This window comes from Lonchura striata, chromosome 3, assembly GCF_046129695.1.
Source record: "Lonchura striata isolate bLonStr1 chromosome 3, bLonStr1.mat, whole genome shotgun sequence".
In the NCBI taxonomy this organism is placed as follows: Eukaryota; Metazoa; Chordata; class Aves; order Passeriformes; family Estrildidae; genus Lonchura; species Lonchura striata.
In genome coordinates, this window is record NC_134605.1 from 30,020,281 (window position 1) to 30,046,271 (window position 25,991).

Here is a 25,991-nt window from a genome sequence, read left to right on the forward strand (position 1 = left end):
GGAGCACAGCCAGGTTTGGAATGCTGCTTACGCTGGTGGGCAGGTGAAGGAGCCATTAGCCTGAGCCTAGTTTGGCTCCTAAGTTCTCTGCATGGTGTAGCTTAAGGAATTCCCAGTGGGTGTAGCTACCAAGAAGTGATACAGAGGCCTGCTGAGCACCTGCCAGCCAGGGCCACCGGTGCTATAGCACTTTGTGGGGCATACTGCAGCAGCCAGAGCCAGGACAGGCTTGAGGGGTGGATGGTATACATCCACCCCTCATATCATACATCCTGGTATGTGCGGGAGGCCTGGTGAAAATCCAGGCAAGAGTGAGTCTGAGGTCAGAGACAGGACTGGGACCTAACACAGCTAGGGAAAGGGGACACTCGGGTGAGGGTCACAAGAAGAACAGAGGAGGAGACTAGGGACAGTGGTGACTTAGCTGAGCCTGGAGGAATATCAGAGCTGGTGCTGAGCACAGCCCAGGCTTCAGTGCATTTGGCTTCCCAGCAGTTTTACCAGGGCTCCTTTTCTATCTCTGAGAGTTTGGAGGTGCCTGTGCAACCTCACAGCTTTTCATCCTGCCCTACAAATTTGCCCAAATGTCTGCACTCAACATCGCTGACAGACTGAAAATGGAATGTGATTTCCTTTGATTAAAAACAAAACAACAAAAATCCACATTTCCAGTTTAGGAATGGAATACAGTAGGATAACTTTTCTAATTTAAATGTAGATTTAAACAAAACATTAGTGGAAAAAGAAAACCCAGGACATTAACTTAAAAGGTTAATTTTTATTGATTCACTATTTGGCAACACTTACCTATTGAGAGGGAAATCCTACTTTTAAACAATTTGCTAGCTCAGCTGCACCACTGCCCCAGCAGGCTCTACCTCTCTGTTAAAGATGGATACTGGCTAGAGTCCATTCTGTTTTGTGCCTGTGGCAGTTGGCATGTGGGCAGCAAGAGAACTTAATGCTGGTGTCACTTTTCTCTGACAAACCTGAAGGGCCATTGTGGCCAAGGGTGACAAACCTCAGAGTGAGCTCAGTGCAAGGGGCAGTTCAGTCAGAGGTGATGTCCCGCTTCACATCTAGGACACAGATGGAAAGAAGCCAGATACTGCTCAACATCCAATGGCTGCAGAAAGACAGAAAGGGCAGGCTGGAGGTGGGAGGAAAGGAGTTGAGTCTTTGGCCCAAAAACTGAAGAGAAGCAGGTTGACTGCAGTCGTAAACTGTCGCTCCACACTGCAGTGGAACAAAGCAGATGGCTCCTGCCACTGTTGTGCCCCAGAGGTGCTCAGATCTAACCAGCCAGCAGCAGCTCAGGCCCTGGCACAGCTCACCCAGCTGACCCACACAGATTGGAAATTTGCTCCCAGGCTGGGGAGCATGCAGCTCTCCAGGTGGAGAATGACTGCTCATTGGAGATGACCCCACCTGCACAGCAAGTCATGTGTTCCTTCCACCCACTTCATCTTGCCAAGGCATGGAAGAGATAAAGATCTCCTAAAGCAGGGCTCAGAAAAGCAGTCAAGGCACAGGGGACACCTACACAGCAGAGTCCAGTGCCCTCAGGCGCAGGCTGAGACATTTTCCTCAGATGAGCAGGCATGGAACACAAGGGACCCCACCATGTAAATCATCAATTCTTTAATTCCAGTACAACAAACCCCAGAAAAATAATCAAACAAAACCCAACCAAAAATACATTATACTATCCTGGGGCTTCAGGGAGGCAGCAGTTTGGAGGAAGGGCTCTCTCACCCCAATGGAGTAAGGATCGTTTTTGATGCCTACTGGTAATGTGGGACACTCCATGAGGGGGAGAGAGGGGAAGCCTGATGCCTCCTCACACCTCCACTCCCCATCAGCTGTTCCTACATCAGTAAGCAGTAAGACACAGAAGAGATGGGCCTCAGGCTACCTGAATCACTACTAACAAATAGGGCATCATGCCCTCCTGCACCTGCCAAAAACAACCCCAACCAAACTGAGCCAAAAGAATAGACACCACCAAGAAGTCAGTAGCAGCTGGTGGGAGCAGACCATCTTCTAAGCAAACATGACAGAGCAGAGGTCTAGCAGGTGAAGGAAGAACCTTCCTCCTTTAGTCTACCTCTGCCATGCAGGATGTATCTTCATCTCCCTCCAGAGGGGGGATTTCCTCAAGAACAGCTGCACTGGGCTCCTCTGCAGCCACCTCATCTTCATCTATGCCTGGGAGAGGGGAGAAAAGGAAGAGATAAGGCCTCCAAATGACACCTAATCCCAGATGCACAGCCTCTCCCAGAGTAAACCTGGCTCCTGGCTCCTTGCCCCCAGCCTGAGGAATCGGGCTATTAGTATCCAATAGTTCACAGAATCATAGAATATTCTGATATGGAAGGGACCCACAAAGATCACTGAAGTCCTACTCCTGGCTCTACTACACAGGACAGCCCCAAGAATCATACTATGTGCTTCAGAGTGTTGTCGAAGCACTTCTTGAATGCTGGCAGGCTTGGCGCTGTGACCACTTCCCTGGGGAGTCTGTTCCTTGGCCAACCACTCTCTGGGTAAGAAACCTTTAACTAATATCCAACCTAAACCTCTCCTGACAAAGCTTCATGACATTCCCTCAGGTCCTGTCACTGGTCATCACAGAGAAGACACCAATGCAGGCCCCTCTGCTTCCCCTGGTGAGGAAGCTGTACAATGCAATGAGGTCACCCCTCAGTCTCCTTTCCTCCAGGCTAAAAACTAATAATTGCAAGTCAACATTGCTACAAGTTATAGTCAGCTCCAGCACTAATCCTGAAGCAGTACATCTTCCCAGTAACATCTACACTAGTATATGGATACTACCTATGCCATTAGAGTGCGCTCCTTAACCAATTTATATTAACTACAAAAGATTTGTCACCCAGCACCACAAAACCTGGAGTTTAAGCCAGGAGGATGTGGTTTGAACAGCATGAACATTTCTCTTGAGAAAAATGCAGTAAATCCAGTCAAGTCACAACTAAAGCAGTTGCAAGACTCTAGCTCATTAGTTTCCAACCCTGCAGGTTGCTGTTTCAGTGTAACTCTGAACAGAAAATTGTACTACCATACAGTCCCCTTACCTGCAATTTGACTAACAGAACATCCTACTCCTACTGAGAGGAGTAGAGGCAGCACAGAGTTACTAACTTAGTTGTGCCAAGCCACAACACCTTCTGATTTACATTTTTAGTTAAACAGTGAATTTGGAGGAAGAGGCCATGTGTAAGCACAAGCTGTTTCTCCAGATGGGTCACATAACCCATGACAGACTTTCACATTTACTCTGAAGGAATAAAAAGCCTCTGCTTGTCATCTGAACATCCTGGTGGTGACTCCTGGTCACCACCCAGAGTCCTGAGCCCTCCTGAAGTACCTTGTTCCAGGTTTACACTTTCTCCTGGTCACCCTATGTACAGAGCCACTTCACAGTACATCATAGCAGCCATGGCTCCCTTACTGGCCTCCCCCTGCCTCAAGACACTAGGCCTGACCAGTTAACCTGCTTTCAGACCTGCTTCAGGCTTGAGAAGTTGCATGGATGCTTACCAAGCCCGAGTTTGATCATCCTGTAGGTGCGGTTGGAGTGGGTCTGGGGATCTTCCAGGGAGAAACCAGAGGACAGCAGAGCAGTCTCAAAGAGTAGCACCACCAGATCTTCAACAGCTTTATCATTCTTGTCAGCATCAGCCTTCTGGCGAAGGGTTTCTACAATTGGGTGGTCAGGGCTGATCTTCAGGTGCTTCTTGGCCATCATATAGCCCATGGTAGAGCTGTCCCGCAGTGCCTGAGCCTTCATGATGTGCTCCATGTTGGCTGTCCAACCATAGGTGCTGGTGACGATGCAGCAGGGAGACGAGACCAACTGGTTTGAGATTGTGACCTGCCAACATAGCCAAGGGTTAGCTGAGCAAGGCCCCCATAAGCCCTGGACTAGGCCCAGCCACAGCATACTGCAGCCCAAGTCTTTGACCCTGGTTCACCTGGGAACACCCCAAAGCAAGCAGAGATGCTCCAAGCAGCTCCAGGACTGCTGCAGACTAATTTGTACAGCTCAGCCAGCACTTAAGAGCACCCACTCCATGTTTGCCACACTTAACCTCTCTCATCAATGCATGTATTTGGGTCAGTGCCCCTTACTTGCAGCCTGGCTGCTTAGAGCAAGATGGTGCATGCTGGGCCCTCCAGTCTCCTTTAGCAGCTCCTCTGCAGGAGATGAGAGGCATGCATTGAGCAGGAGCTCTCACCTGCAGCAAAGAGGACCCAGCTCTCCTCTCCAGCACAGGGCTAAGCTCCCTGCCCACCTCACCTTCTCCACCTTCTCGTCCAGGATTTCCTTCGTAAGTTTGCAGAGGTTCTCAAACTTGGCCTTGCTCTCCTCCATCTTTTTTTTTCACTTCCTCATCCTCAGGCAGCTTCAGCCCCTCTTTGGTGACTGATACCAGGGTCTTGCCATCAAACTCCTTGAGCTGTTGCACGCAATACTCATCGATGGGCTCTGTCATGTACATCACCTCAAAGCCACGCTTCCGTGCACACTCCACAAAGGCTGAGTTAGCAACCTGCTCCTTATTCTCCCCTGTGTTTGTGGAAGGTAGAAATGAAACATCACCAAGAGGTAAGAGCTGGTTACAGCAGGACAAACACCATCAGTCACTTGGGACCCCTAACATAAAACTGGCAGAGCAGCCAGGGTTCTAGGCCTGGTGGCCTTTCCCCAGCACCCAGGAATGAGCTGTAATTCAGCAGGGATGACCTGCTGTAGGCAGCAGGAAATGTTTTAAATTATGGTTCATATGCAGGTTACCTGCCTCCACCTTGCTAGGCTCAGAGGAGCTCTGGCTCACCTGTGATGTAGATACTCTTCTGGTTCTCCTTCATATGGGACATGTATTCAGAAAGCAAAGTCATCTCATCACCTGACTGGGATGTGTGATACCGCAGCAGCTCCAAAAGGCACTTTCAGTTGGTGGAATCCTCATGGATGCCCAACTGGAGGCAGAAGAGATGCATGAAGTCTCCAGGACAGGACTTGGATGCACTTGGCCGCCCCTGAGGCACAGCCATCTGCCCAGCTGTTGATCATTTGAGTGTTTGACCTAGAGCAGCCAGAGGGGACAGGTGCCCACAAAGGCACTCCTTCACACATTCACAAGACATGAATCCTAACATCCATGCAGAGGAGACACAGCATAGGAAGAACATTGCTCCTCAGGCAGATAGGTCATGGGCCCTTCCCTCCTCCAGGTGCAGGGTGCCCAACTCACCTTGAGATTCTTGGAAAAAGCTTCATAAAATTTCTTGTAGTTCTCTGTCTTCTGCCAGCTCAGAAAAGAGCTCCAAGCATTTCTTCACAATGTTTTTGCAGATCACAGAGGATCTTGCTCTGCTGGACATCTCACGAGAAATGTTCAGAGGAAGGTCCTCTGAGTCCACAACACCCCGGATGAAGTCTGCATAGGGAGAATGAAAATAGATGTCAGGTTAAGGATTTTGAGCTTCAGCACAGAAAGAAAAGAGCTAAAACACTGATTGCTGTGCACCCACACCAGCTAACACCTCATCCAGTCCCTCTGTTCTGGAAGTGGTACCACAGGCTGTGGGGATCCGAGCTCTGCACTGGGAGACTGTGGTGGGGGGCTCTTACTTAGGTATTCAGGGACAAGCTCGTTACAGCTGTCCATGATGAAGGCCTGCTTCACATACAGCTTAATGTTCTTCTTCTTCTTCTTGTTCTCAAAGAGGTCAAAAGGGGCATGGCATGGGATGAAAAGCAAGGCCCTGAACTCCAGCTGCCCTTCCACAGAGAAGTGCTGTGGAACCAGGAAAAAAAAAAACAGCTGCTGTGGTGTTTCACTTCTCCTTTCCCCAGCTCTCACAGCAGGGAGGCTGAACTGCTACTCCTCAGCACTGGGGCTGGCAAAGGGGCACAGCAACATCTCTAGCATCCAAGCAGCCTGTACTTCCTTCTGCTCAGACCCACTATCCCCTATGTGCCAAGGTCCTCTGGCATACAGCAGGCTTGGATAGAGAAGTCAGTGCTCCTCTGAAACCCCACATCCTCCTGTCTTGCTTATGGACTGGCACTGCCAATCCTTCCACCTGCATGAGAGTCACAGTGCAGGTTGCTCCATCACCAAGTGGCCTGAGAGTGCTCAGTCCCACAGAGGCACATCTATGTGGTGACTCTGGATAAGGGCTGGAAAGGGGCCCTCTGCTTCTCCCTGGAAGGCAGGGTAGCCCAGCACCCACCTTGACAACCAAATGGTCCTCCCAGTCATTGGTGAGGCACTTGTAGAACTCGCCATACTGCCCCTGGGTGATGTCATCAGGGTTGTGGGTCCAAATTGATTTGGTCTTGTTCAGCTCCTCCTGGTCAATATATTTCTTCTGATTTTCTTGGTCTTTTTCTTTTTGCCTTTGTCTCCCTCCTCTTCCTCCACATCAGAGCCCACATCCTCAATTTTGGGTTTCTCTTCATCTTTGGACACTGACTCTTCCTCCTTCTCATCCTTTTCCTCCTCTGCTTCATCATCACTGATCTTTTTCACATTCTTTCTCCAGCTGTGGAGAAACAAACAAGCAATAGCTAGGTTTAGTCTGAAGTTACCAAGAATCCTTTAGCTCCAGATGAGAAAAATGGTATCTTCCAAGTCCAAACAAATGCATCATCTGGAATCAAAGCTCTTGGAACCAGTCCTCAAAAGCCCCTCATCATGCAACCAAAAGCTGTGTCTGAGAAAAGTGGCAGGAACCCTCCTTTTTCTATGGCTGATTTAAGATGATCTTCAGCTATAGAGATCAAAGGCTTTAGTGTGACTGGATATCCACCTCCTTCACCTCCAGTAAGCCCCCAGCCTCAAACCACCTTTGGCCACAGAAGCTGAGAGCACCACTGCTCAGTACCCAGCAGCCAGGAACTACAGAAGGGACCATACAATGGGCTCCTGTTTCTAACACCACCACCCCTGCCTCCAGCTTTCCAGTTGGTCCACAACAACTGTGGTAGTCATTTCCGTACGTATGTAGAGTGTCGTGGGGTAGCCAATGAACTGGGAGTGCTTCTTCACCACCTCTTTCACACGATGCTCCTCCAACTACTCAGTCCGGTCTTCCTTCAAGTACAGGATCACTTTGGTGTCATGTCCAATGGGCTCACCTGCAGTGTGGGAAGAGAAACATCAGTACTTCAGGGCAGACAGCAAGTGTGACCAGCTCCTCGACCCTAAATGTTACGTGATACCCAACATTAACCAGTGTGACTGACAGCCAGCACAGCTCTAAGGAGCACCAGCGAAAGGGGTACTTCTGGCAGGAAAACATGCTTGGTTTTTTGTACAATACACACCATGGTCAGTTCGGACAGTGAACGAGCCCCCAGCTGATGACTCCCAAGCATACTGCTCATCATCATTGTGCTTGGTAATGACAACCACCTTCTCAGCCACCAGACAGGTGGAATAGAAACCCACACCAACCTGCCCGATCATGGAGATGTCTGCGCCAGCCTGTGAAAGCAGAGAGCAGCTGCTAAGACCAGTGTACAGGCAGAAAATGTCTGTGACTGATTCACAGCAGCAAAGAACCGGGTCAAGCACACAGAGAAAAACATGCAAGTGTCAACAGGCAACCAGCTCTATGCTCAGCTCCTCCTTGGTGTTGGAAAGATGGGGAAAGCAAACTTGAGTAGGCCAACATTTCCCACAGGAAGCAAGGCGGCAGAGCCTTTCTATTGTTTATTTATTATTTGTACATTCAGTGCCAGCCTGTGACCCAGGTGTTGGGAAACCCATGCAGCCAAAGGCAGCCCACCTGCAGTGCTTCCATGAAGGCTTTGGTCCCAGATTTGGCAATGGTGCCCAGGTTGTTGATGAGCTCTGCTTTTGTCATCCCAATGCCAGTGTCCACCAGAGTCAGTTTGCAGTCCCAGGGTTGGGGATGATATCAGTTTTCAGGTCTTTCCCACTGTCCAGCTTGGAGGGATTGGTCAGGCTCTCATAGCGGATCTTATCCAGGGCCTAGGGGGAGAGGGATGCTTGACACAACCTCCCTACTCATGAGCCTTCTCCATCCCTGCCCTGCACAAGCCTTCCCAGAGAGCTAGGAGTCTGCCTCTTCCCAGGCACCCCTGGAAGGACACCAGCCCGACTCCAAGCCTGCAGGCAGAGGAAAGAGCCCACTCCCACCCGGGCTCACGTCAGAGGCATTGGAGATGAGCTCCCGTGGGAACATCTCCTTATTGGAATAGAAGGTGTTGATAATGAGTGACATGAGCTGGGCAATCTCCGCCTGGAAGGCGAAGGTCTCCACATCCTCCTCCTCGTGCTGCACTTTCTCCGGCGTCTACAAGACAAACATGTGAAAAATGCCAATCACCTGGTTTTTAAAATTTTAAAAGTTTAATAATAATAAAATGGTTAAAAAAATAATAATACAATTAGAGTAATAAATTTTAGAGTTAGGACAATTACAAGACAATAAAAAGCAAAGAATTATGGACGTCCGGATGCTCTAGGACACTAAGTCACAAAAAGCATGCCTTGTGAACAAAGGAATCACCCTTAAACCAATACACTTGTTGCATATTCATACGTCCTTCATGGTTATGCATACATTCTATTCTAAACAAGAAACTGCTGTATGTCAACTGTTTCCTTTAATCCCCTGGCCTCTTGGAATCTGAGCAAGGACTGAAGAAATTAGCTTCTTCTGATAAGAAGCCATAAATTCCTCTCCTGTGGAAGATTTAGGTGTTCCTCAAAGCAAGTATCTCATTCCTAAAAAGAAAACTCCCCCCACATACATAGTCTTTATTTTAACATTATGTTGTAACCTAAAACTACACTTAACACAATACGTAAGAGAATTAATACAGCATAACTTTCTAACATGACACATATAATATTCATTGCAACATTTGCGAAAAGCCACTCATAAATATGCATTTTTCACAAACACATGCCTATTTTCAGTACATTTTCAGGGCAAGAGACTCAGAGAGTGGGTGATGGGGGCATCAGGCCCAGCCCCACGTCCCGCTCCGACCCTACCGTCCCGGGCGTAAGGGAGCGGCGAAAGCGCTTAATTGACTCCCGGCTGCTTTTTATAGGCACGGGACGAGGGGGCAGGCTCAGGGCGCACCGTGTCCTTCCGCTTTAAAGGCGTCTCGCTCAGGGAACCGAGATCGATGGTGTACGGGAGGCACCGGCGTTGCCGTTTAGCGGCGGCCGTGGCGGGGGCGGGCGTGCAACAAACGCTCAGCTCCGCGCTACCGCTCTGCCAGCCGCGGCTCCCCGCCGCCCTCGGCCCCGGGACCTCCTAGCGCCGCGCCGGGGAGCCCCGGCCAGGAGGAATACAGCTGCGGCTGGAAAACCACTGCCCGAGTACCCCACCGCGGCGGCACCGCTTCGGCTCCACGGCTGGGGCGCGGAACCGGGGATCCGCACCGCCCCAGCTTCACCCGGCGGCTCCCCTCGAGGCCGGGAGCCGCGTAGTTCTGCTGGCCTGAGGCTGCGTGAAACTGAAGCACAGCGGCTGCAGGGGCGGGGACAGAAGGTGTCAGTGCCGCAGTGTACGGGCGGCCTGTGTCGCGGTTGCAAAACCGCGTTTGGAGACGTTGTCCTTTCAGTGTCAATCAGTCTTAAGCCTTACCATTCCAGTATCTGCAAGTATCCATTATCCATTATCATCCAGTATCCATTTCTGAGCTTCTCAGTAAAAGAGAGACATGGAGCCCCTGGAGTCTGTCCAGCAGAGGATAAAAAAGATGATTAAGGGACAGGAGCATTTCTCTTAAGAGGAAAGGATGAGGGAGCTGGGCCTGTTCCGCCTTGAGATGACTGAGAAGGGAGCTCATCAATGTCTATAAGTATCTCAAAGAAGGTGTCGAGGATAGAGCCAGGCTCTGCTTGGTGCTGCCAAGCAATAGGACAAGAGGCAGAAACCACAAACTGATACACAGGAAATTCGGCCTGAAAATACATAAGAACTTACTTACTGTGTTAGTGATGCAGCACTGGAAGAGATTGCCCACAGAGACTGTGGAGACTCCATCACTGGAGATGCTCAAGAACAGTCTGGACACAATTCTGTGCCCTGTGCTCTAGGATGACCCTGCTTAGGCAGAGATGGTGGACCTAATTATTCACTGTGGTCCCTTCCAACCTGACCCATTCTGTGATTCTGTGTTGAAGCTGTCGGTACAAAAGCCCTGACGAGCAAAAGGAAGTTGGAAGTGGGATGAGGGGACCCAAGCTCCCACACAGGTTTTGCTGCTTGGTGGTGCAAAGAGGTGATGGCTGTGAATCAATGATGTGGGACAGAGGGAGGGGGATTCCCGCTGGCAGGCTGGTGTAGTTCACCCCAGCAGCAGGAGGTGGCACTCTGTTTTCTCCCAGGCACAAAGAAAGCTGCCAGGTGCTGTGCTGCAGGGCACTGCACCTCCAAGTATGAAGGTGCATCTGCTCTTCATCAAAGGTGTCAGTATTCCCTTGGTGTACCTCGAGGGCAGCATCCCTGGGGTGCTAGTGGATGAGAGGCTTCACCATGTGCACCCACAGCTCAAAAAGACAGTGGTGTCCTGGGTTGCATCCAAAGCAGCACGGCCAGCAGGGCAAGGGACAGTTTACTGCCCCTGCTCTGGTGAGAACCCACCTGCAGTGCTGCATCCAGCTCTGGGGTCCCCTGCACAGGAAGGACTTGCACCTGTTCGAGATAGTCCATAGGAGGAGCAGCAACATGATCAGAGGGATGGTGCACTTCTCCTGCAAGGGATGTCTCAGAGAATTTTTGTTCAGCCTGGAGAAAGCTTTGGTGTGATCTAATTGTGGCCTTCCAGTACCTGAAGGGGACCTACAATAAAGATGGATAGGGACAAAGAGTATGTAGTTACAGAACAAGGGGGAATGGTTTCAAACAGAGGGAAGTTTTAGATATTGGGCAAGAAATGTATTACTCTGAGGGTGAAGAGGCACTGGAACAGGTTGCCCAGAGAAGCTGTGGATGCCCCAACCCCCCAAAGTCTTCAGGGCCAGGCTGTATGGGACTGCAAGTAACCTGGTGAAGTGGAAATTGTCACAGCCCATGTCAGGGGGTTTGGAACTGGATGATCTTCAAGGTCCTGAACCATTCTGATTTTATAGTTCTACGATCCCCTTCCAACACTGGCTGTGTCATAGCTGGGCCTGGCTGTGCAGGGCATGCACACACCATTCCCACCATTTCTGATGCTGGTTGCAGGGGGCTACAGGATAGTAAAGAAATGCCAGTGCCTTCTCACTTCAACCCTTGACCCTCCACAGCCCCTCTCCCCTGTGGCGACAGAGACAAAAACACATACCCAAAGGAGCTTTTTGTTCTTTTTATAGAAAATGGCAACTGTATAGACACATTTACACAACAAGGGACAGGAAAGCCAAGGGAGAGGTGAGGCCTTCCCTTGTAGCACACATGGGTAGGGAAGGCAGCTTTGTTGGGAAGGGAGTTGCTGCCTTTCCTCTTGTAACCCACAATAGAACCTCCTGTCACACAACCAGGAGGCTGAAAAAAACCAATGTCAGAGTCACCAAAAAAAAAAAAAAAAAGAGAAGCAAGGAGAGGGGGAGAAGGTGGGGTGTGGAGACCTCCTCCTCCCTCAGGCTACCACAGTGTTGGCTCTTCCTGTGGCTGGGACACAGATGTCTACACTTTTGGGAAACCACTGGGCAGGAGGATGTGCGTATAGCAGAGAGCAGGGATGGTGAGGCCAGCTGGTGCTCTCCTCCCCCTCCACATGTCTACCAGCAGGAGGAGGGATGTGGGGTATTTCCAGGCCTCCTAGGAGGAGAGGAGAGAATCTCCTAGATGCTTTGGAGACAAGGGCAAGAGAAAGAGTAACACTAGTTATGAGCCTTTCACTCTCTCAGAGAGAAAAAGGCTGAAAATGGCTTTTGGCCTTGAGCCAGAAAAGTTATGCAGCATGGGAGGCAGCTGGACATCTTGGAGATCCTGGGGGGTCTTACAACACACACAGCATAGGGAAGGAGAAGGCACATAGGCCTGAAGGCATCACACAGCTGAGCATGGCAGGAACCAGGCCAACCCTGCAGGAGTGGAACCGTCCCTGGGTGTAATGTCTGCTGTGGCAGTGTGATTTGGCAGGAATGGGTGGAAGCTGTTATTTCCCCACAGTGCTGAGGAGTCCAGGGCCTCAGTGGAGGATGCAGAGCCATCTCTTGGTGTCCTGCACCCTCTGTGTGCCTCTGCTAGATGAGAATTCGGACCAGAAAGGAGACAGCAGCTCCTAGAGCCAAGCCCAGTGACAGGAAAAACGCCATGACAGCTCCAGCTGTCTCTGCTTCGTGCACAAGCACTTTCCTAGGGGAAAAACAGGTATCAGATCCATACTCAAGATGCGTGTCCCGTGCCCTGCTGTTCAGTGGACCTGGGAAGCTTGTCTGCAGCAGAGGAGTGGCAAGAAGAAATCCCCCTTGGCTTCCAGAGCCACAAGAGCTCCAAGTCTCCATACTGTTGGTTCATAAAGTGCATCAGACAGGCCACCCTGAAGCTCCTGGCACCAGGGACATCCCTCTTTGACTCCTGTGGGGCTCCTTGTGCTGCCTGTGCTGGGGCAAGGCTGCTCACCCTACTGTGGGTGCTTCGCCATGCTTTGCTCCCCTCCAGATCCCCGCTGCATCCAGCCCCTTCCCAATGTGGCAGGTGGGGAAAATGGATAGCCCAGATAGCTTCCTCATCCCTAGGATTGGAGGCACAAGCCTGGGAGATGGGACACTGTGGATAGCGACAATTCCCTTCTGTGCCTGCGGCCTCTTCTCCCGATGCCAGAGCTGGGCAGAGCTAGATTCCACAAATCATTCCAGGGCTGGCATCTGGGGGCATAACCAACCCTTCCCTTGTCCCCAGCTCACACTCACTTTGGCCCGAAGCACATGCAAAGGCTGGCCAGGTAGCCATTGGAGATGGAGAAGAAGATCATGAAGACGATGTACCAGGCATCATGAGAGAACACAACAGGCAGGTAGTAACGGGGTGTCACGTTGCACAGCATGAAAAGAGGGACAAAGATGACACGGAGGACCACCATCACTGGCAGGAGGCAGCTGTCCATCCCGGGCTGGGAGAAAAACATAGATCACTGAGCCACTGAGAACTGGACATTCCCCATCCCATGGCATGCTGGCAGAGGCTCTACAGAGGCTGTCCCTACTGCTCCAGGGCTGTGGAAGAGCCACAGAGATGGCAAAGCTGCTGAGAGACTTCCTCAGTTTCAACAAATCTCAGCATCACCATCTGCAGTCATAAGCAGGTTCTAGGTCTGAAAGCCCTGTCACAGGTGACTTGAAGCAGCACTAGAGCCAAAATACTGAGCCAGGCTTGTGGGCAACTGTTAAGCCCTTGCTGGCAATAGACAGGCAGGCAAGAGAGCTTTGTGCACGCTCATGCAGTGAGCCAGCATGCAGAACATGGGTGGCTGAGGTAAATCCCCTCTGGCACCTCAGTGGTGCCAGACTGGGCTTTAGCCAGCTCTTCACCATCCTATGCCATCCTCCAACAAGCAGGGCAAGATCCAGAAATCTGAGAAAGGGATTATGCTGAGCTTGTTTTGGAATGTGCTGGGAAAAGCATGGACCAAGTTACAGTCTCCTTAGATCCTACTAGAGTTCCTGAGCAATTAAGGCTGGGACAAAGAAGGAGGTACCATCCCCCTGTGTTGTCCCTGCAGCTGGGACTATGGCAGCCCCTGGACCGAGACAGGCCTCATCCCCTCAGTGAGGTGCCAGGTTCACAAATGACAGGGTCCACTGGTCTGAGGCAAGGAGAGACCCACAGCTGTCTTGGGAGCTGCTGGGCTGGCATGACCACAGGAAACTCCATGAACACAGGAGGAAACTGAGGTTAGGCCAGCTGCCGTGTCTATGGGGCAAACTGGAGACAGCAGCTGCCTCTCCTACTTGAGGAGCACAAGAGTGAGCGGGGCCCCAACCAGGGAAATGTGGCCCAAACCACATGCAGTCAGACTTTCCACGCTGCCTTGTTTTGGAAACATCTCCTGCTGGGTCATCCCATCATGGAGGCTGTGGCCTGAACAACAGACAAGGCGGCTCATGGCCAAGACTGAAGGCAACAAGCAGTGATGGCCAGCGGAGAAGCAGCTCCAGGCCGTGGGGAAGGCAGGCCCAGGCAGACCCCATGCAGCATGTGGTCCTGAGGAGCTTCTCTAAACAAACAGCCTGAACAATACAGGGGGAAACAGTGTTTGGGCAGTGGGTGAAGAGGCAGGAAGAGACCCAGACAAGAAAGCCCCTTTCCTTGCCCATCCTGGGGAGATAAGAGCAAGGGGATGTGGCAGGGGACAGTACTGTGATCCACATGGCATGGCCCTGCCCTGCTCTCAGGACAAGGGTCTTTGAAGCAGCTGTGTCCTGTGCCAAGGCCAGAAGTTTATTTTGGGCTGCCCTGTCTTTCACCCTCTTTCCCTGTCGCCATCCTGTCTCGTCGTTTGCATAGCTGGAGTGAAGGTTTATTTACAGAGAAGCTAAAATGGAGGAGGCAGCTTCATCCAAGCCATGTTGAAAGAGAGGTGGGAGGACAGGACAACACTGTGGTTTTCGGCTCTGACCCATAATCTGCGCTTAGAACTTAAAGCAGGAGTTATCTCTGCACCTCCTTCCTTATCCAAGCCATGGATAGCAGCCCCAGTGACAGCTGTGGCTGAAAGAGCTAAGGATAGACACTGCCTGGCATCTGCTCCCTGCCCCATACTTACCCATGTGAAGAGGGCAGTGAGACTCCGTCCTGTCCAGTCAAAGACGTTAAAGAGCAGGAAGCAGGAGACAGGAATGAAGTAGAGACCTGAAGAAGGGGATGGTCAGTGAGAATCCAAGTGTGTCCCAGTCCTTCATACCCACTGCCCAGAGATTGACTGTCTTTCAGGTCTAGTTTCCCACTAAGGCCTGGAATGGTCTCCCAGCCGGGCTGGCGTCCACATCCAAACTATCACGCACAGTGGTTCCCTCTTCCCTTCCAGCATTCTGTATTGGGTTTGTGTGGCAAGGTTTCAGTAACAGGGTGGGCTACAGGACGGCTTCTGAGAGAAGCTGCTAGAAGCACTCCTAAGTCTAACAGAGCTAATGTCAGATGGCTCCAAGACAGATCCACCACTGGCGAAGGCCACCAGTGATAGCGGTAGGGCCTATGGGATGACATATTAAAAAGGGGAAAAAAAATCGCAACATGTGCAATTGCACCCAGAGAGAGAAGTGAGAATATGTGACAAAAACAGCTCTGCAGACACCAAAACCAGTGGAAAAGGAGGGGGAGAAGGCACTCCAGATGTCAGAGTAAAAATTCCCCTACAGCATGTAGTGAAGACCATGGTGAGGCAGACTGCCCTCCTGAAGCTCAAGGAGGTCCACAGTGAGTCAATATCCACCTACTGCCTGTGAAGACTACCCTACTGTGAAGCAGGTTTGCCAGCAGGATTTACGACCCTGCAGGAGACCCACACTGGAACAGTCTGTTTCTGCAGGACTGTGTCCCATGGAAGGGACCCAGGCTGAAGCAGTTCATGAAAAACTGCAGCCTGTGGGAAGCACTCACATTGGACTTCAAGGAGGACTGCCTCCCATGAGAGGGTCCCAATGCTGGAGGAGGGAAAGAGTAGGAAGTGTTCTCCCCCTGAGAAAGAAGCAGTGGCAGAGGAAATGTGTGAAGAACTGACTGCAACCCTCATTCCCCAACCTCCTGCACTACTGCAGAGGGAAGAGATAAAGAAATTGTAAATAAACTTAAGCCTGGGAAGAAGGGAGGGGTGAGTAGAAGTTGTTTAATGATTCAATTTTTATTTCTTATTATACTACTGTGATTTGACTGGTAAATAAATTAAATTAATTTTCCCCACGTTGAGTCTGTTTTGCCTGTGACAGTAATTAATGAGTGATCTCTCACTGTCCTTATCTCAACCCAAAAGCCTTTTGTCACATTTTATCTCTCCTGTCCAGCTGGAATGGCTTTGGTGTGCACCTGGCATCCAGACAGGGTTACCCCACCATACATACCCTCAAGCCCCACCTTCTTTTCTCCCATTTACCTTGTTCTCAGGTTTTTCCTACCTCACCTCCATCCCTGGCACACTTACCCCATTTATTTCCCTCTCCAAGGACAGTGGACACTTTAGCTGTGATGGCAGGGAAGACGCCAATGGTGACAGTGAAGACGAAGCAGACAGACAGAGCCAAGACCCAGAGCTAGGCAGATGAAAGAAAAATGCTGGTACCAAACACAGGACAAGAGACCAGTGCAGGGCTGGTCTCCTCTCCCCATGCTCTCCTACACCTGTGCCCATCCCGAAAGGAAGGGCAGGACAAGGCTTGCTGAAACTCACAGACCTTCTTAAAAATAGCAATGACAGAGGGCTGCTCATCAGGGTTGTGGACAGGGATGATCTTTGAGTTATTCTGCTCCATCCCGTTCTCGTCTGCAGGGAGAGACACAAGTAGGGCATAGCAGACCCCAAAAAGCCAAGATCTAACTCAGTCCTTCTATCTCATTCTTTCTTTAAGCTCTTTCTCTTTCCCTTTTCCTTCTCTCAGCCCCTCACCTTTCTTAATCAGGTCTCTCTTGGTTTCCAGCTCTGCATTGTACACGTGGTACTCTGTCTTGTCCTTCATGGAGTAGTATCGGAAGAAATCCTGCAGAGAGACAGCAGGGAGGACTCATCCATGCGTGCAGAAAGAAGGCTGCCAGGGGCTGTGTGACAACGGCAGATATGGGCAATATGGGCAAAGTATTCCTTCCAATTATGTCCAATACTGATGCTTTCCTGCTTACCCAGGGACTCAGATACCCCAAATATACAGGTATCTGTGGTGGGAAGTATCCCAGAGTGCTCCGTTGGGACACAGGAGAACCTGCCCTGACACAAGAGGTGGAAGCTGCTAGTGGGCCACGGTTCTTGCATTGGGATGTGCCAAGGTCCGATGTCCCCAAGCCCTTCCCTACCAGGACAGCAGTCTCACCATGTGAGGCAGAACTACATAGGAGACGATTGCCAGCACGATCGTCACACAGGCGGTGGTGAAGTAACCGATGAAGCTCTCGGGTTGCTGGGCACCAACTGATAGCACAGAAAGGGAGAGGAAAGGAAGATGATGGCAGCTGAGAGGAGCAAGGCCCCGCTACCATCTTCCACACAGCATGACCTCGGCAGATGCTGTGACAACAGTGATCTGGGAAGGCCCTGTCATGTGCAAGGCAGGGATTACTCACTGGCAATACTGAAGATCATTGCCAAAGCAGCGAAGGTGCCTGCCAAGCCCTGCCCGCTCATGATGGGGGCTGTGTAGCTGACAGGCAGGAGCCCTGCCAGCCCAAACAGGCTGCTCTGGAGAATGGCACCGAAGGCTGCAAAGGGGAAAGAGGAGCAGAAATGAGAAACCAAAGACAAGGATGGACTGCACCTCTGCAGGGAGCCAAGACCCCTGCCCTGCTAAGTAAGGCAAGTCCCCCTCCCCCCTTGCCTCTCCCACAGTGAGGTTCATGCTTTTCTCCCAGAGGGTTCAGCCCTAGCCATTGGACTGTGTCCTTCTCCTTCCCCCACTGCTTCACTCACAGTTGATGAAGACAATGCTGATCATGGTAAAGATGAAGAAGGGAAGAGGATCCATGGGGACTTTCACCATGATCGCGGTGACTAAAAACACCAGCCCAATCGCCACCAGGCTGCCTGAGATGCGGATCTGCTGGGGAATCCTACAAAAGAAGGTCTCGGTGAGGAAAACTCAACCCCCTAAAAACCTGGGGCTGGGACCAAGCTCTAACCAAGCCAAACCCTCAAACAGGATACCAGTGTTTTGCCTTTGACTTGACCGAATGGGCTGTAGCTTGGTTTAGTGCTGGGACAGGAGAACAGGCCAGGGCTGGGCGGCCCTATGGGGGCTGGCAAGCACAAGGACAGAGCAAGGCTCACCGCTGGTGGATGAAGGAGTTGAGGCAGGTGAAGATAAGGAGGGGCACCATGGCGCAGAGAGTCATGAAGTTGTCAAACACGGACTGCAGGTAGGAGGGTGTGAAGGTGGCCTTGCCAGTCTGGTTCCTGACGTGGCTTGTCTCCTCTGGATCCTTAAGGCGACTGATGAAATACTGCAAAGGAAGGAGCCTGGTGGGGCTGAGATTCTGTGAGGCCTTCCAAGGCCACCCTTATTCTTTTTCCAGACCCATGCCCATCCCTCCTGCTGCCTCAGTGCCACTCATCACACCCAGGTCACGCATGCTTGTGGTCCTCTGCATGCTGTGCCATGCTGCCACAACTACACCATGGTCCCTAGATATGACGGGGGACAATTGCTGTCATGGACAACAACAGGTAGAAGCCCTCACCTCCCTGGCGGTCATGAAGAAATTCCATGGCAGCAGCGTTCCCAGGCCGAGGATGAAGAAGATCAGCCAGACAGCCTTGTACCTGTGCAGGGGACAGAGTGGGGTTTGGAGCAGAAGTTGTATATTGCTTCTGACTGTCCCTGACCCTGCAGCGGGAAGCACCAGACAATATTGTCCTGCTCCACAGCCCTTGCTAGTCTGGGCTACCAGAGATGTGGCACTGCAGAGGGGCTGTGGGAGGCGCTCCCCAGGAGGCTATAAAGGCAGGGAGAGGCTGGCTGCTCCTCAACATGTGCAGTATCCATCACCAGATCTGGGAGGGGGTTAGGCTCCCCAGGCATGTTTACAGGGGACTGTTTACAGTTCCAGCCCATTTGCTATGGAAAAGCTGAGAAAGAAGGGACAGCTTGGTAGCCCAATTAGCATGCAGGAGAGGGGGTCTCCCAGATGCCAGGTCCTCGTGTGCTGTCTCACCTCCTGGTATCCTGGATGTGCCCCCACAGCTACATCAGAACCATCATTACCTATCTTGGGGCCCGTCTCTTGCTGTCATCTTGTGTGGCGAGAGTCAGCACAGGTCCCAGCAAGTCTTATGGCTGCTCTCCGTCTGGAAAGCAAACAGAAGATTTTATGGGAAAGTGAGAGACACATGCCAGGCAGGAGCAGCACTGGTTTTAACCCCAACCCATGCTGCCAGTAAGCGTTCCACAGTACTGAGAGCCAAACACCAACCCGGAAAATGACAAGAGGACAGTGCAGGAGCTTTGGAAACCTGCAGCTCAGAGTCCTTAAGCCAAGGGGTCGTGACACATTCTGCTGGCCAGGCACAGCAAGCCCTCCCTCCGAAAGGAAACTGCTTTCCTGAGATACCCAGGCTGTTCATGCTGGCTGCCCAGCAGCTTGCAGCAGGCTCTTAAAGGATTTGTGAGCCTAAAGCTCTCTGTCTCCAATCCTGGGCCTGTGAGTGAAGCATGTGCACAGTGGGCTGTGTCTGCCCCCGCTGCCCGCCCCAGCTCCCTCCAATGCCCCAGGCTCGGTGGCACAAAAGACACATTTAATTCAGCCGCCTCTCCGGCCAGAACCAGCAAACCTCCCGTTTTCAATTCCACTTTCCTGGGGCTCTAACAGCCCTTTCCTGGGTCACCTTGAAAAGCCAAGGGCGCCCCTGGCACTGCCGTTCCCTCCCGGGCACCACCGCTCCTTTTTTCCGTCACCACCTGGCCAGCCGCTGCACCGCTCAGGCATCGCTCTGAGAGCCCCAGAGACGAAGCCTCCAGAGCCCCGAGAAGGGACTTTCCCTCCCCGGTCACCCCCTCTTCCCTGGCCAGAGTGGGATTAGCCTCCAGGAGGAACCGCAGGCCTGCCTTGTCCTTTTCCAGTCGGGGCGGCGCAGCATGGGGTGCTCCGGAACTCCTCCCAGGGCTTCACCTGCAGCAGGGCTGCCGGCACCGTGCCCCCGGCACCCCCGGGACATGCCCCGCGGGCGCCGGCTCCAACGCCGCCCGCAGCATCCCTGCCTGCGCCCCGCCAAGTAGGGCGGAGCGGGCGGAGGAGGAGGAGGAGGCAGCAGCATGCTGGGATCTGTAGTCCCTGCCAGCACCGACACGCACTGAAGGCAGCGCAGCCCGTCCCTGGCGCAGGTGCCTGGGGGGCTCTGCACAGAGCTTGCCTCCTCCTCCAGTGGAATCCTGCAGGCTGGGGATCCTGAGCTAGAATGGAGCCGAAACATAGCTGGTGGGATGTGGAGAGAGATTCTGGAAGCCCCTTGGACTGCTTGGGAAAGACAGAGCAGGATAACAGTATGCCTGCAAAGGATCAAAGGCTTTGCCAACCCGGCAGGTGCCACCCTGTTCATATTGGAGCCATCTGCAGCACCGCTCACCTGTGTTCCCACACCGAGATCTCAGGGGCATGACAGCTCCTACCTTGCCCTTGTAAGCTATCCGGGCTTCCAGAGAAAACATCCCAAAATCCCCTCCTGGCAGCCTGCCAGTGCCTCTGTGGGGAGAAGACATCTTCACGGGGGATTAGCAGAGGGATCTGCAAACACAACTGCCATCCCCTCGCACACAGAGAGCCCACTGGGGCCAATGCTTGTCTCCAAGCAAACTGATCTCAACCTAAAACAGGCAAAAGAACCTCAGCTTCCCCCATGGGTCCCCAGCAAGTCCCAACATGCTTCCTCTTGCCAGCCAAGCCACTGATCCCCCTTCCAGCCCCCACCAGGTCACATCGCTGTCCCTAGAAATAGAGGCAGGGACTGACCCCATAGACATACCTGGGAGAGAGGACAGAGCCAGGGTGAGCCCTGTGTTTGGAGTATTTGAAGGCAGTGTGTCCCCCTGCTTCCACACCTCTCGCCCTTGGGGGTGAGTGGCAGGCCCTGGATCAAGTCACAGGCTGGAGCCCTGTGGGTCTAGCGGCACCCGCGGAGGAGGAGAAGAGGTATCGGGTACCAGAGCTGGCACGCAGCCCAGGTCCTGCTGCCCAACCATCCAGGGAGGAGAGGAACAGAAGGCTGCTGAGGAGGAGATGGCAGAAGCTGGTGGTGTTGGGAAGGAGGTGGGGAGGGTCGGGAGTAGGACTCTGGGGGTGCTGGGGCAGGGCGCTCCACCATGCTGCTTTCCCACCACCTCCTGCTTCCGTCCGGAGAGTGCCCACATCCCTGTGTCAGGAGCCCAGCCTCCTTGGCAGGCACTGCCCAGCCGCAGTCCCCTGCCTGTTCTGTTTGTTTTCTGTCTCACTTAGCTAAATGCCTCCTAATTTTTTCCACAAAGAGACGGTGCCTGCCAAGGTCAGCAGTCATTACAGCAGGAAACACTTCCAGCTGCTGGCTGTTACAAAGAACCCTACAACAAACAGAAAAGGTTCTGTAAACCAACACCAGCAACAGGTGGCAACCCTGCTCCCGCTTGGGAAGAGCTGCCCTACCTGATGGGATATGGGAAGAGATGCCACTCTTGCAGCTGGCACAGCACAGCTCCCACTGCCCCCCACAGGAGTCTGCTGATGTTCAGCTCAGCCACCAGTGTGGTGGCTGCACAGGTGGGACACAGGAAATAAGGAGTGATGTAGCACCTTGGCATAAGGACATCCCTTTTCTTCCTGGGCATAGAGCAGTCTGTCTGAACTCCATGGAAGTGATGTGTAAGTAGAAGAAGCAAGGTCACAAAGAGTGGGCTTAACAAACCATAAGCTAGAACATTTGAGCAGGTACAAACAAGAGATGGCACAATTTTAATTGCCCATTCAGGACACTCAAAGACTGTGACAAATGCTGAGTGACACCCTTGGTGGCCATGTGCAGCCCTATTGCCAGCGGAGCCCTGGGAGATGATGGCAGGGCCAGCTGTCACCAAAATTGCTTAATCTCTACAGAAAACCCAAACTGCAGGACAGCCACACCTGCAGGCAGCCATTTGTCACCTGGCTTTGGATACTTCCCTACCTCTCCCTTTCCCCACATTACCTTTTCCTCTGCTCCTGCTGCTTTCACCAAGCGTGAGCACAATGCATGCTTAGTTTCCCGCTTGAGCAATTCCCTGGTGCCATGTAGGCATGCTATAGCACCATGGAATTATACCCAGAAACACCCAATTTTTTAAAAAAAGCCGTTTACACCACACCAAGCGTAGAAATGTCCTGGCGGTCCATAGCCAAGGGGTTACCAGCAAATTCACCAGCAAGCACCTTGTGTCCTCCTGACACCACTTGTCAGGGGATCATTTTGCAGGGATAATGTCAGTACTTCCTCCAAGCATGGCCAAGATGGGACAGGACCAGTTGCCCCACCAGCCTTTCACCCCATCCCCTATGTGTGCTTGCCCACTGGGTGACACCAGAGTTCTCCCACGTGGAAGGCTGATCCAGGGGCCCCTCAAGTTTATCTGCAGGCACGGAACAAGCCTGCAGGTATGCAAGTCACATGAAACCTTGGTGGCCAGGACTCAGCTGGAAGATAGGAAACACTTACAGACTGCCCCTTTAATGAGATTTCATATGCATGCCTGAACTCTGATCATGGTGCTTGTGGGTCCTCCTACCTTGAGTGCAGGGAATTCCACCTCCACCTTCAGGACAGACGCTTGTATTTCACAAGACAGATGAGTGTGCACAGTTGCGCACCACTGCTGTGGTGGTGAGCCAAAAACAAGCCCTCCCAAAACAAGGGCAGGCAGGTGCCTTGAGTCAAAGCAGAGGCTGGTCCAGCTCAAGGGCTGGTCTCTATCAGAGGGCAACAGCAGATTCTAGGAAATAGTAAATGTGTCTTGGTTGTGGAGTAACTGCCCAATTGTTTCCCAGCTTCCAGCCTCCGAGCTGGAAGGGACATGATGTTCTTATGTTTTGTAGCCATGGTGGGTTTCACTTCTGTGAAATCCTGCTTCCCCCTTCAACTCAGGAGCTCCTGAGAGGGGGTAGGAGGTCTCCCCACATATAGGGCCTCACCAGGGCTCCCTTGCCTTCAACATCAAAGGGTGGATGAACATTGGAGTGGCTGCTTTACAGACCTGGATTGTATCCACCCAACAGCACATTTTTCAAACAGAAATTCTAGCTCACTTAGTCATTCAGGCATAGCTCCATGCCTTCAAGTCCTCCTTGTTGCTTTTCTCCAAATCTTCCCTGGCTCCTCCCGATCCTTAAAGAGATGCTGGTGCTGGGGGCACAGAGAGACTGTGGGGGTGAGACACCAATTTGAAGAATGGCACAAAGCTTTCCTGCTTTGTTTCTGCTTTGTAACTGGGAAAGATAATTCAGTGTGTGTTTTCATGCACACTGAGCTATGTGAAATAGCCCCCGGCTTTGCTTTGCTGTGAGTGGCCAGCTCATGGCTGGCTCAGTGCATAATCTTGTTTGTGGATTTGGGCTTCTTCCCTTCCCCCCTTGTCTATCACTTGATATTTATCTAAACTGAATTTCAGTTGCCTGGTGTAATGGTTATCAGTGCTCCTCCTAGCTGGCACTTGTCCCCATGAACCTGAGTAATCCAATCACCTCAGCAAAGCCCTGTCATCTCATTGCTCATTCTCTTTTCCAGGTCACTCATAAATGTGTTGAAAAAACATGTGACAAATGCAAAGATCTCTTTTCTCTGGAAAAACTGACTGCTGACTCCTACATACTCCCTCCTGTTTTCATACTAGTTATGGAGCCGAGTAAGGACTTTCCCTCTTGACCAACAAGCTCCCTTAAAAAACTGGGCTGAAAGCTGACTGGGATTTTTTGAAGGAAGCAGTGTGGGCACTCTGAGCCCAGACTCCCTAGGAAGTGCTCCTCCAGTCCTGAGGGCCCTTCCATAGGAGCCTCCCCACCTGCCACAGGCCCTGTCCCTGCAGACACTTAGGACATTCAGCAGATTCAGAAGTCGGTTTTTCCCTGAAGTTCCTTCAGCCCTTCTTAGAAAATAACGTCATATCTTTCCCTCCATCCAGTCCCTGGGGGCTGGAGCAGTTGCAAATGAATGACTAGAGGTCACAGTCACAACCAGCCACTTCACCCTCCCTTTCCTTCTGGGGAACATTGCCTGGCCCAAACACTTTCTGCCGTTTACCTTTGTTTTCTAACCTTTCCTCTGGTCTGAGGAGCTCCCCAAAGGAAGGTGGAAAAAAATGCACAGACTCTTGTAGAACTAACAGAGAGGTAAAAGTTTCATCTGCCCTCTCTGCTGTGGCCTCTCTTATTCTGATCCCTCATCCATCCAACACCCTAAAGCAGGTTTCCTAGTCCTGGAGTGCTTTGTGAGCTGTTTCCATCAGCAAACTGATAATATTTCCTATTCTTCTTCTTCTCTCTGCCTCTCAGTAAACAGCCTTGTAATGCCCTCTGCTCTTCCAGCACTACTCGGTGCCTCCGTCTAGAGAGCTTAGCAGGGGATCAGGAGGGAGCAGGTATTTCTGCTTTCTCCCTTGATTCGCTGTCTGCAGACCAAGTCCTCTGCTTTGCCAGCACTTGGACAGCAGAAAAAACCTCTTCCAAGGTGCTCTGTGCAGCACTCTCACCCCACAGAATGAGGATCCCTGAGCAATGTTTCCATTTCACCCACGCCCTCCACTCCTCCATGAAAAAAAGAAGAGGCACCTCTATACCCCTTTTGAGCTAGCTGCACTAGCAGCCAACCACAAACTCCTCACAAAGCAGCAGCTGTGGATACTGACCCTTCTCCCAGCACTTGCTGTTATCTCAGATGCCGGGTGGTGCAGCCCTGGTGTGTTTTGAACTGTGTAGACCAACCGGGCTGAAGTTCCTTATCTGGACAGTTCAAGGAGCCCTGAGAGGCTCCCTGGGGGCCCCTGCCCCAGGCAGGTAAAGTGACCTGGCTGGGCAGCAAATTCCTCAGGGACTCCAGCATTCTCCCTGAAGGGCTTCCCACCAGGTAGAGGGCAGAGAACAGCGATAGGACAGAGCCAGCCTTAAAACTATCCCAGGTGGCACAGCTGGGACTATCCCACCCATTACTGAGTCCCAGGAAGCCCTGGACATCCATCTCTCCAGCAGGGCAGCTGAGTGGGTTCCCAGCCCTGACTAATGCTGGTAAAATGCCATTGATGGCATCCCCAGGATGAACTTGCCCACCTCTGTCCTCAGCACATGGTGAGTGCCCAAGCCCAGGTGCAATTTGGTCCTTGGCCAGAGAAACCTCCCCCAGGAGCAGAGATGGGTGCTCCTGCCCAGCATCCCATCAAACACTGCAGAGGGACACTGCAATGTCACTGCAACAAGCTTACCAGAAGGGCAGAGCGGTCCCAGCCCCTTGATCCTTGTCACTTCAAACCACAGGACGATGCAGGGACAATGCAGCCTTGGAGAGGTAGGAAAAGCCCCACAAATATTGGAGCCGTTGCCTTCTCCAGGGCCGGCGGTTTGGGGATGCGGGAGGAGATACAAGTGCCTGGGGAAGGGCAGGAGCAGGGGGAAAACGTCATTTATGAGCAGGCGTCAGAGGAGGAGAGATAAGCTGATCTCAGGAGACTGTTTGCAGAGACAGGATTCTTCCAAGAAGCTGGTTTCTCTGATGGCACCCACTTAGGCTGCTTGCCCCAGGGAAAAGACTGTCCTCTCCAAGCCACAACCCCAACCTGCTTCTTGGGAGGCTGTGGAAGGAGACATGTTTTTCCAGGGCTAGGTTCAGTCTCCATTTGTGGAAACTTAGAAAAATAAATACCTTTTCTCCCAAGGGCAGAGGGAGGGATTTGCTCAAGGCTTCACTCAATGCAACTGCAGAAGCCTCCAAGCCCAGGCAGAAACCATCTGAATGGTGCTTCCAGGCAGCATTCAGCACCTCCAGGAGCTGTAAGGAGGTGGGAAGGGGCACAGAGTGGGCATGCATGGGCATACTATGGGCATGCACAGCTCACGACACCTGACCATGGCTTCTTGATGGACCATCATGGGTTTGGGGAGACCCTGGGGATGCCTTGCCCCAGACCTTCATCCTCATCTAGCAATCCTCTGCAGCTGGCAGACCCTTACAGCCCATATCTGCAGGGCTGGTCCAAATCCCCAGGGATGCCAGGATGGCCAGTGGAGGTACTGCTTGGGGGTCATGGGGAGGGGAAGTGCTGTGGGAAGGGGTACTTCCCTCTAATCGATCTGGGGGCTGCAGC

General features: G+C 52.2%; 2 protein-coding genes across 9 annotated transcripts in view; both read right to left on the reverse strand.

Moving 5' to 3' along the window:
• Positions 1-1,624: 1,624 nt before the first annotated feature.
• HSP90AB1 (heat shock protein 90 alpha family class B member 1) lies at positions 1,625-9,695 on the reverse strand. The gene is given in 17 exon segments (XM_077781755.1): positions 1,625-2,208; positions 3,562-3,895; positions 4,322-4,405; positions 4,407-4,591; positions 4,860-5,004; positions 5,280-5,325; positions 5,327-5,465; positions 5,660-5,825; positions 6,265-6,401; positions 6,404-6,554; positions 7,014-7,171; positions 7,361-7,520; positions 7,825-7,940; positions 7,943-8,030; positions 8,209-8,355; positions 9,459-9,546; positions 9,664-9,695. Coding segments are annotated over 17 exon segments (2,286 nt in total). The 3' UTR covers positions 1,625-2,098.
• Positions 9,696-11,356: 1,661 nt separating this feature from the next.
• Positions 11,357-25,991, reverse strand: part of SLC29A1 (solute carrier family 29 member 1 (Augustine blood group)) — a 33,701-nt gene continuing 19,066 nt past the window's right edge. For 4 of the 8 annotated variants that reach the window (XM_077782025.1, XM_077782021.1, XM_077782024.1 and 1 more), the window contains 12 exons: positions 18,912-18,994; positions 18,388-18,469; positions 17,978-18,150; positions 17,621-17,760; positions 17,278-17,412; positions 17,028-17,125; positions 16,610-16,700; positions 16,398-16,486; positions 16,148-16,256; positions 14,777-14,862; positions 12,924-13,123; positions 11,357-12,366 (listed from right to left, as the gene is read on the reverse strand). In XM_077782025.1, coding sequence (XP_077638151.1) covers positions 12,255-12,366; positions 12,924-13,123; positions 14,777-14,862; positions 16,148-16,256; positions 16,398-16,486; positions 16,610-16,700; positions 17,028-17,125; positions 17,278-17,412; positions 17,621-17,760; positions 17,978-18,150; positions 18,388-18,469; positions 18,912-18,940 — 1,344 coding nt within the window. In that variant the 5' untranslated portion in view covers positions 18,941-18,994 and the 3' untranslated portion in view covers positions 11,357-12,254. Of the gene's footprint in view, positions 12,367-12,923; positions 13,124-14,776; positions 14,863-16,147; positions 16,257-16,397; positions 16,487-16,609; positions 16,701-17,027; positions 17,126-17,277; positions 17,413-17,620; positions 17,761-17,977; positions 18,151-18,387; positions 18,470-18,911; positions 18,995-19,531; positions 19,718-19,751; positions 19,921-25,112; positions 25,231-25,991 lie in introns of those variants that run through there. The other 4 variants (XM_077782023.1, XM_077782019.1, XM_077782022.1 and 1 more) reach the window with 4 other exon arrangements.